This window comes from Thunnus maccoyii, chromosome 19 (genome assembly GCF_910596095.1).
Source record: "Thunnus maccoyii chromosome 19, fThuMac1.1, whole genome shotgun sequence".
NCBI classification, from domain to species: domain Eukaryota; kingdom Metazoa; phylum Chordata; class Actinopteri; order Scombriformes; family Scombridae; genus Thunnus; species Thunnus maccoyii.
Genome location: NC_056551.1, coordinates 26,746,346 through 26,757,245, shown reverse-complemented (window position 1 = coordinate 26,757,245; position 10,900 = coordinate 26,746,346). Strand labels below are relative to the sequence as shown.

Genomic DNA, 10,900 nt, shown 5'->3' with positions numbered 1-10,900 from the left:
AACAATATAAACACATCCAAAAAAAAAAAAATGCTGGGAGCGGATGCCTTTGGAAATCTAAAGGTAAGGTAAAGAGAAGGCCGACAGCCGTGAGGAGCTCGGATCCACACTGACCCCTGTAGGTCACATGAGGAAGCTGCAGTCCGGGGCGGCAAGTTGGGAGAGGAAATAAATTCCCAGCCGTTTACCTTTGTCAAACACATTTAGGTTCCTCCAAGCAAAACAGTGGAGAGCGACCAACAGCTGGCGAGTATTTATTTTTGGAAGTGGAGTCAGAGGGGTGTCTGGGCTTCCTTGATCATGAACCAAACTGCCATTACCCATGACCACTGATAACAGTAGGAATCGTAAACAAGCTAATCACCGAGGGCCTATTTGTATTCTCATTTGTGTTTGCATGTGCTGATGTGCAAAGAGGAGGGGGGGGGGGGAGGAGGGAGCAAAGAGCAGAAAAACAGGCGAGGGTGGCGGCGGGCGGGTGGGTGAGGGAGGGTGCAGTGGGGGGGTTTTTTGGGGGCGACGGGGAGGGACAGGGAACGGGAAGGTGGGGTGTGTGTGCGAAAGGGTTAAGTTCCCTCCCTGGTTGCATGCTGCTTTCCCTTGCTCTGTCAAGCCCCATTAAACCTGCTACACCACAGCAATATGGTGCCATCAATTACAGGCATGCTGCCATCAATGCAGAGCGCAGAGGAGAGGAGAGGAGAGGCAGGAACACATAAACAGGACAAACGGCCACATAAAAGACCCGCAGCTACATAAAGCCCCTGCAGCCCGCCTCATGGACACACACATACACACACACACACACACTCTTCTCTCTGCTGTATCACCTATGAGGTATACCATCATTCTGTCTGTGAATGAGTGGGTGCTTTGTTTCAAATACACAGAGGAGAGGAGGGGGAAAAAAAATACAAAATGCATGCACATTCACTTTCATTCATGATACCGAGCCGATTTGCTGAAAAACATTCGGGGCGCACGTGGCGACGACCTTAATTGCTGTGTGCTTCTACTGCCCCCATGTGATGGAAGTAAAACTATTCACAACAATAGAAAGGTATAATAATAAGCATCCACTTCCAAACTTTTCCACACCGAATACCTGACCTACATTCCTTCTCACAGTCACATGACAGATTTAAAAAAAAAAAAAAAAAAAATCAATAAGACCGTGACAGAGTAAGATCAATATCTGCAAGCATTCTTGAAAGTGACACTTGCAAAATCTATGATGCATCTCCGTCACAGAGTAACATGCATTCATCAAGGTTCTGTACTGTACTGTATTGTATTATCAGCCATTCACCGCGCTCATTCAGCACCGCACAAAGAAGAAGGGCAAAACCGACACTATACAAACACAGAAGGAAGATAAACTGACTTTTGCTGTTGTACGTCTGTAAAGATTCATGTGTGTGTGTGTGTGTGTGCAATATCGAGTGAAACGGCTCGACTGAGATTCTTTGTGCAAGTCAGAAAATGACAGAAAATATTTTAAAAAACAAAAAATACAAATATTAGGATGTTGACCTTGTTGCCGGTATCCGCCATGATGCGACTGATCCACGTTAAATACTGTTTACTGTGTCACAGCAGGACAGCGGCTGAGTTACAGCTGGAACGATTAGTCGATTAATCAGTAAGTCAATTGAAAAACAAATAATTGGCAATGATTTTAATAATCTATTAATTGTGAACACAAAAATTCTCTGGTTCCAGCTTTTCAGATGGGAGGATTTCCTGATTTTCTCTGTTTTATATCATTATAAACTGAATATTTTGAGAGTTTTGAACCGTTGGTCGGATAAAACAAGGTATTTGAAGACTTATAATCTACGGCTCTGGGAAAGTTGGGAAAGTTTGTCATTACTTTTTGACATTTTTTTAGACTTAATTAATTGGTTAATTGAAAAAAAAAAAATCAGTAGAATAATCGATAATGAAAATAATCTTTAGTTGCAGACTTACACTCAGTTTTTAGAGAGTTAAGGGTTTATTTTAACATAAAAATGATTCCAGTCAGTTCTATGGAGTGAGGTGAACAAAGTTTAAACTGGGAAAACACACTGGAAACCAGTTTCAGAAAACTCTGAGTTCAGAGCCGAGTTACTGGAATCAGAATCTGGAGAGAAAAAGTTGGATTAAAAAAAAAATGCAGCAAAAAAACCCCAAAAAACAGACAAATTTGTAAGTATGTCGATTTATTAAAGATGAATCGTTATATAAAAAGTTGCAGGTTGGACACACACATTTAAATTCTTCAGTAGAAAATAAAAAAAAAAATCTTTTCTGTCATTCTCAATGTCTGAATATCACACGACAACTTACTAACAGTAACAACCGTCACGACGAGAAGGAGGAGACACTTACTTACATTATGTTGGATATTTTAAAAGGACTTGTTTACCCACATTACAAAAGAAATATTTCCTCACTTACACTTGCAGGTATTTTATTTTATAAGGGTTTAAGATATCTGTTTCCTCTCACAGGCTTCAGTGTGAATAGTTCTGTAGATCATTTTTCACACTAAAACATTTGTAATTTAGGTGAACCGACCCTTTAAAACAGCTAAGACATTAAAGCGTACACATAAATTAAATGTAACAAAAACTACATATTTACAGACAGTCTCACGCTGATTTGAATCTTATGTGGAGTTGATCTGTGAGGAGGAACTGCTGCTGCCGGAGCTCTTGGTCTTCTGCCCTCTGGTGGCGCTGGACTGCCGCTGCACTCGCTGGCTGGAAGCTTCTCTGCTCTTGTCGGCGTGGCTCGCTCCGGCTTTACTGCGCACTGCCAACACACGCACACACACACACACACATAAGAAAACACACGTTAATGACGGAGACAAGAGTTATTCTAAGTAGTTGCTTCATATGTTCCAAGCAGCATGACAAAGATGGAAAAGGGCGATGCATGACGAGGAAAAGATAAAAAATGAAAAGTTGCATTTCACACAGAATAGAGAGAAAGCTCCTATTTACTTACCTTCTTTTAATTACAGTTAATAACAATGAACATCAACACTGCACACTTGATCATCACAAGAACCAGAGAGGGATCAGAAAATACTTTTAGCAGCTTTGAACGGCGATGATTCTTTGTCTTTCCGAAGATTTAAAGCGTGACTGTTACTTCTAGAAGAAGAAATAAATTCTTCCTCTTACAAAATAAAACGTTTGATTCATAACTAATAACAGTAACTGATGTTATTCTGCTTATAGCAATAATTAGTTTAATAGTCGATCGATCCAAATTAATAAGCAACTATGTTGATAATTAAATAATCGTTTCAGTAATTTTTTCAAGCGAAACACCAAAGATTCTCTGGTTCCTGCTTCTTCATTGTGATGATTTGCTGTTTTTCTTTTGACATATTTAATATCTTCAGATTCTGGACTGTTGTTTGGACAAAACAAGCAAACTGAAGGCATCAACCAACGTGAGCTCTATGCAGTGGTAGCAGCTAAACTTACACATCTACACGTAATATATAAAGTCAAGCAGGTTTGGTATCGTATTACCATTGAGAATAATGTTTTTCTATGTGAATAAAAGCTCCAATGCATGAAAATATTATAGCGTCATGTAATGAAAACTCAAACATTATTATTAAGAGCTGATGGGACACGTGTTAGGGTTCAAACCTGTCTCATTTTTTTTAATGTTAGCAAGTTATTAACATGAGCTACTGCAGCAAACTCTGGACTGAAACAACCAATCATTAACGGGTACCAGTGAGAATCTTCAATGAAGATGCTGCCAGTTTTACCAGTATTCATGTTTTTAGTTCTGTACGACAAAATGTTATGATCTGACATCATTGCAGAGTGACTGCGAGTATCAAATCATTTCAGTTGTTGCTTAACTTTTTGTAAAAACTGCTCCCACACTTTTCTCTGCTTTTAGCGCTAAAAGCAAAGACTTTGACCGGTTAGCTTACCTTCCAGTTATGTTTTATACCACAGCAGAATGAAAACACAACTATTAATCCTTAATACTGTATCTTAACGTGCAGCAATAAGATCCTGAAAATAGCACCTAAACAGTGCATATTATATTAGCTATGTCAACTACTCCCCCAGCAGGTTATTACATCTACCGTGTCAAAACTCCTGCTTTCAGTGAAAATTAAACAGTAGAAATTACATTTTGCACGTCGTTCACAGCTCAGAATTGTCTGTTTTCTGTTCTGTCTGCGAGGAGGAACCACGATAAACTATTTTTAGGAATTTGTGAATCGATTCAGAATCTTAGAAAATAATAAAAAAAAATCAATTGTGCAGTGAACATGTCCACTTGATTATGACAACATTCAAGGGCAGGCTCCGTCTTTCTATGGTTCTACACGCATGCATGTACACACACACACATGCATACACACACACACACAGTTACCACTCGATATATAATCGTGAAATGAGGAAAGCATGTCGTTTTAGCACAATCCCGCTCCGTCTTACGAGTAAACACACACACCATTATTATAAGAAAAGCAAGCTAGAGGACAGATGGAGGTGTAGGACAAAGTGCACCACAGGGAACCTTGAGAGTGAGGAGAGCTAGCGTCTTGGGGGCCGTAGACAACAATCTTAGTGTTGACCCTTGTAGCTCTGGGGCCAGACGCTGCGGGGGGAGCTGCGGGAAGCTTAGGGCTCTTTCCAGAAACCAAAGAGTCCTCTTCTTCAGGAAACAAGAGGCACAGAAAAGTAGATTTCAAGGAGGGGAGGGTGGAGGGGAGGGGGAGGTAGAAAAGAAATTAGAAAAGCACCAGGACATGCACAGAGTGAAGTTTTTTTTTACTGTATATCCTTGCTCTTCAGTTCACCTCCATTTAAGCGGTAAAACCTGGCTACGGGGTGGAGTGAAGAAGGGATTTGGTTAGTGAGGTATCTCGGCTACAGTACGGACGATGCTTAAATGGAGGAATGTAAAATATTTCGCATGCTCGAAAAAGAGGAAGTTAGAAGCCGAGGGCACGGGAAGAATAACCGGAGCGAAGTGAAAGGCGAAGTCAGTCAAAGAAAACGTTTCTAAAAGTTGTGGCCTTTTTCCACACTTTTGTTAAGTAAAAGCTGGGAGTTTGTGCTGCGCAGACCTTGAGCTCTTTACACTTTACTTTAGGAGAAAACACACACACACACACACACACACACACACACACACACACACACTCTCAAATCTAGTGGTGGCTTCATCAGATACGCACCTTCATTAAACAGTATTTCTGTTTCACATGGTTTGTGTTATTTCAGCAGCACTTTAACTCCCAACAGTTAATGGTTTATAAGACTGTAACGTGGTTTTAATCAGATATAAGTCCAGTATGATGGAAGTGATGATGGTCCAGCTATCCAACTGAGGTAAATAACTGGATGCTGGTAAATAAACAGATACTGAATATAGAGCTGAAACAATCAGTCGATTGATCGATTAGTCGATCGACAGAAAAAATAATGTAATTATTTTGATAATCGATTATTTGTCTTATGAGATAATAAACTGAGTATCTTTAGACTGTTGGTCAAACAAACCAGACAAACTGAAGATGTTGTTGTCAATTTTAGGAAACTGTGACGGACATTTTCACTATTTTCAGGTGTTTTATACGACAAATGATTCACATATTAATTGAGAATATAATCGTCAGGTTAATCTCTATGTGAATGACAATGTAGTAAATAAATATTGTTGTAATAATATGAAATATGTCTTCATAGTGTCCTTATATCTGCTTATAACTACATTATAACGTGCTAAAATCCCTTTATTAAATCTTAAGGAAATGCGTCTGCTTATAAAAGCTAAATAGGGGAACTTAAAGTTAAGTGTTACAGTTATTTCTACTGTTTCCCATGGCATTTGACCTTTGACCTTTGAAATAACAGCAGGAATAAGTTCTTTTACCATATTAATGCAAACATTACATGTCAAATAAAATAAAATACAATATAAAAGACACAAAAAAACAGTGTATAGCTCCTTTAAAGTTAACTACATCAACTATATTGGTGTTAATGCTGGATTTTATTCTCATGTTTTTTTTAAACTAATATAGTTTATTGGAGCCGCAACAATTAGTCGATTAATCAATTGGATTTTTTTTTAAAGCAAAAATGACAAAAAACAGCTGGTTTCAGCTGCTCAAATGTGAAAATGTAAAACTTTCCTTTGTTGTACATGATGCTTAACTGATTATCTTTGACATCATGTGGGGAACCATGACGGAACAATATGACGTGAACACGACATCTGACACGTCACAGCAGAGGAAGCACAGGTGTAATCAATAACATTAATGATGATGACATTCCACTTGGTTTTCCTTGCTCCGTGCTCCGGTACCGAGCGGAATGTCTCATTGGGAACTGAGTTATTGTTAATGTTATTGATTCCACCTTTGCTTTTCCTGCTATGAAAAGTCAAAATGTCTTTCATGAAATCTGTTGTACACAGATACAAAAAGTCTAAAGACACTTAACCCCCCCCCCCCCCCCCCCGAGCTTTCAAATGATCCAGAGATGATAAATCCTGCTTCTTTGTATCTCTCTTCAGATGATATTAGCAGGTTATGTGAAACAATCCAAAACCCCAAAGTATTCAATATACATATATATAAAAACACAGAAAAGCAGCAAATCTTTGCATTCGAGAAGCTGAAACCAGCAAATTTGGGGCATTTTTTGCTTAAAAAATGATTAAAATGATTAATCAAAGCATCACAATTGCTGCAGATTTCTGTCAATTGACAAACTGATGAATCGTTGCAGTCATAGACTCCATAGCGCCTGTGACATCATAACCTTGAGATCCGTGATTTTTTTTCACGGGTTTCCACTTATAGATCTACAAAAAGGCTCCACCGACGCGTCCTCGTCTTTATAATGTTATAGAAGCCATAAGATTGTGTTGTGACAGAGATCCTGAACCAGTGTGCATTGTGACAAGTGACAAAGACATTGTGAGATCAAGGTTTTTGCCAGTGAATAACAGAACCTTCCCGTTTTCCGGGTGTCAGTGTGCCGAAAAGTCAGTAGGGAGGACTGCTGACTGACCGGGTTGCAGCGACTTTTCCGCATATTAATTTTTGCTCATATAAGTTTGACGACTGTTGTTTGTTCTTATAACGTTGCTGTGTGGGTTGAAGTGTGGCGCATCTTCTCTTGCATTTTAAAAGCTGAGTATTATCAAGTGAAGGTTCTGTTTTGTTGTCAGACTCTGAATGTTGACTCAAGAAGTAGACGGAGAGAAATGTTTTCAATCACATTCTTTATCAAACTGACCTTAACTTACTTCCTCTTCTTTCAGGTAGACTGAGATGTATTTCTCAATGAATGTTTTGATTGTGTGGCATAATTACATATTAATTTCATGTACACTTAAGTAAAAATGTGATTATACGTTAGTGATCTGTTGACGCTTGGTACTTCCTCTTCTTTTAGAGTGTATTCTACATCTTATTGAACATTTGGCATCATTACAGTTATTCATTTCATATTATGTACAAATAAGTAAAAAAAAAACAGAGAGAGAGAGAGAGCAGCAGTGGTCGAGTGAGCTAGAGAGTGAATGAAGAGAGGGAGCGCTGGTAGTGAGAAAGCCAGTGAATCAGATCAATAAAACGTTATTTTCTGATTGTTTCACAGCGGTTACGTTCTAGAGCACAAATAAACACGCCCACACCCCGCCCCCCCCCCCACACCTCCGCTCAACACCGCATCGCCCGATTCGGTCTGAAAACGGCCTTACTTGATTTTCCTGCAACACATGCCACACATTTGGTACCAAATTGAAGAGGAAGTTCTGTTTTTTAAAATGAAAACAACTCGTGATGGTCAGTTTCCTTCTGTTTTTGAGATAGAGCAGTTTCTTTGGATCGAGTAGGAAAATTTCAGTGAGGGTTTCTCAGTGAACTGCAGCAACTTTCTAGAAATCTACCAGGGTCTAGAGAGTTCACCGTCATTGTTCATGTCGCCATCTTCAGACACTAACCTCTGGCTTCTGTCGGCGCTGTGTTGATGCTAGTTGTGTGGGAGACGGTTGAAGACTCCCCGCCGCCGCCGCCGCTTTCAACAACCCTCTGGCCTGCACACATCGCCTTCAGAGTCTGGAAGACCGCTTGAGGAGCCACGTTCATCTTCAACAGGTCCACTATGATCCTGGGAGGACGATAAGAGGAGTGAGAGACCTTTAAAAATCAGGGTTTCCTTCACTACAGTCACGTGTCTGCTGGTTATCATTACACTGAGTTTATCGGTGCAATATAACATAACAATACAGGACAGTAAAACAGTTTAGGACATGCAGCTGCCTGAATCTTAACTAGACTGCAGTTCTTAAACAGCTTCACTGGCTCTCTTCTCATTATAGAACAGATTTCAAAATTTCACTTCTGGTCTACAAAGCACTAAATGACCTGGCTCCTGAATATATATATATATATATATATATATATATATATATATATATCTGACATGCTTCCACTTTATCAACCATGCAGAGCTCTCAGGTCCCAGGACGGCCTTCTTCTCCAAGTTCCCAGAGTTAATTCCGAAACAGGCGACAGAGCATTTAGTGCTTAATCTGTTCCCAAAGTATGAAACAAGCTGCCAGCTGATCTGTGATTTGCATGAACGCTGTCCTGATTTAAGAAGAAACTTATTTTTATTTTGTTTAGCTTTTAACAGGTCTGTGTGTGTATGTGTGTGTGTGTATCTATGTCCTAACTAGATTTTGACTGTTTTATTGTTTGTATCATTCTATAAAGGACTTTGAATTGCTTCTGTGTGATATTGTGCTCTACAAATAAACTAATAGTCAAAACGATTGCAATTATACTCATCATCACCATTTATTTATTAATTTGGATCCCCATTAGCCACTACAAACTACTCTTCCTGGGATCCACACATTACTAGGTACACATTAGTAAAAGGGAACAAATTTGATTATTGAATTAAAGCAAACTACAAATACGGTCTGACTGATACTGGATTTTTGGCGCCGATGCCGAAATTAGGGACTAAAAAAAACTCTGATATCGATATATCGGCCGATAATCTTATATATACAGGATATTTACATAAACGCATTTTTTGCAGCGATTCCTCAAACGTGGTTATCAAACACTTGTGACAAAGATATGTAATGGAGGCATGATATTTTACAGTTTAACAATAAACTTTATTGTATAAAATGACATCAGTGCACTAAAACAGTAAACCTCACTGGGAATTTAATAATTATAAATAACTATAATTTTTTTTTAAAAAACGTGTGCATATATTAAACTTGCATCATATATTCATAAAATGCTGCCTATATAACGTTAAAAAACATATTGTTGCATATCGGACACACTGATACCGATATACCTGTGATAGGCCAATATCGGCCAATAATATCAGCTGATCAATATATCAGTCGGGTTCTAACTACAAATATAAAAAAAACAATAAATCAACAACAATAGAATTACTAATAATGATAATAGCCACAATGACAAGTATCCATATTATATCTTAAATAGTCAGTAAAACATTTGATACAGCCTAAAAATGATAGTAGCAGAAAATTAAATCACATCATTGATAGCTGTCTTTATGTTGATCATAAATAACTATGATCAGCGTAATAATAATGATGATTACACTTACTTGAAGACCTCCTGGTCCACAGTGATGCCTGCAGCCTGAGTGAGCTCAAACAGCTCACTTTCTTCGGCACTGAGGACCTTTTTCTTCTTTATAGCATATTTCTGCACGTTACCGGAGACCACCAGGGCTGGTGAGTCAGGGGCGGAGGGCAGCGTCTGTTGTGCTTGTTGAGACATCACTGATGGGAAGGATGAATAAAGACCAATAAGGAGAAAAATAAAACAAACAAACCAGTGAATCTGCAGAAATTAGGTTGTATAAGGTTCCAACAGAGAGCTGCCTCCCGCCGCTCAGAATGAAAATATGAGGTCATTTATTTCGCTTCGTCAACAAATATTAGCGACAAACATGTGACCAGCACACCCAAAACTGAAGGACACACCAAACAACTGCTTAATTAAAGTAGAAAAATACGTACCGACCGTTAAATTAGCGGTAATGAGCGCGTAGAGTAGCTACAGTTTACCACCACAACATCCGCTCTCGGTTTAGGCAGGCGAGGCGCGCTAAAAATACGTCATCACCTTCAGACAAACCGTGCCGCCTTATGGGACTTGTAGTCATCACGTATTTGTACACATGAAACAGAATCAGAAACAGGTTTATTGCCAAGACGATTTGCACCAGTGGTGGGAAGAAAAACTCAGATCCTTTGTAATGAAATGTAAATCATGAGTATATATCTGCATGCCTAAATGTATTGAAGTATTTATTGAAACTTCATATTTTAAAGAATTTTTAAAGCATACAAATGTAAATGTACTTTTAAGGTTTTCTTTTTGTTGCATTTTGTTTCCTATCGTGACATTGCTTTCTGCTTTCTATACTGCAGTTACATATAAAATAAAATTAAACACCAAAATGTTGTTGAAATTCTAATACCTGTTTTGAAATCAGTCTTGTCTTATCATTTACAGTCAAACTCTAAATATTTAACTGGAGTTATGCTGATTTAGATTCACTCAGGCCAAGCTTGTTGTATAGAAAATACTGGGGAACTCTGTGCTCTTTTGCAACAGTGTCACAACCCAAAATGGGTGGTAGACATGTTAGGGTAAGGGGAAATATTTGTTTGAAATACTGCGTGTTATCACACTGTTCATTTTTCCTTCAAAAGCTCCCTTGCTACAATATTATGACTTTATTGTTGTTTGAAAAACACTAACTCAAGTCAGGTACAAGTACCTTAAAATTGTACTTAAGTACAATACCTGAGTAACATACGTAGTTACTTT

General features: G+C 38.6%; 1 protein-coding gene across 3 annotated transcripts; it reads right to left on the bottom strand.

Annotated features, from left to right (window-relative positions):
* Positions 1-2,373: 2,373 nt before the first annotated feature.
* On the bottom strand, positions 2,374-10,202 carry mzt2b (mitotic spindle organizing protein 2B). 3 transcript variants are annotated; one of them, XM_042396096.1, is made up of 5 exons: positions 10,084-10,202; positions 9,666-9,843; positions 8,002-8,168; positions 4,555-4,692; positions 2,374-2,799 (listed from the first exon to the last, which is right to left on the bottom strand). In XM_042396096.1, exons 2-5 carry the CDS (start codon positions 9,839-9,841, stop codon positions 2,654-2,656), a joined length of 627 nt encoding a protein of 208 aa, XP_042252030.1. In that variant the 5' UTR covers positions 9,842-9,843; positions 10,084-10,202; the 3' UTR covers positions 2,374-2,653. The 3 variants fall into 3 exon arrangements, with proteins under 3 accessions (XP_042252030.1, XP_042252029.1, XP_042252028.1); XM_042396095.1 differs by lacking the exon at positions 4,555-4,692 and having other exon boundaries at positions 10,088-10,196; XM_042396094.1 differs by lacking the exon at positions 4,555-4,692 and having other exon boundaries at positions 10,084-10,193.
* Positions 10,203-10,900: the final 698 nt, after the last annotated feature.

What these genes read in the sequence shown, in the direction of transcription:
- mzt2b (XM_042396096.1), bottom strand. Translation starts at nt 9,841, where the DNA reads ATGTCTCAACAAGCACAACAGACGCTGCCCTCCGCCCCTGACTCACCA. An exon ending in GTGGACCAGGAGGTCTTCAA is followed by an intron (nt 8,169 to 9,665) that starts GTAAGTGTAATC and finishes TCGTCCTCCCAG; the next exon opens with GATCATAGTGGACCTGTTGA. An exon ending in AGCGCCGACAGAAGCCAGAG is followed by an intron (nt 4,693 to 8,001) that starts GTTAGTGTCTGA and finishes TGTTTCCTGAAG; the next exon opens with AAGAGGACTCTTTGGTTTCT.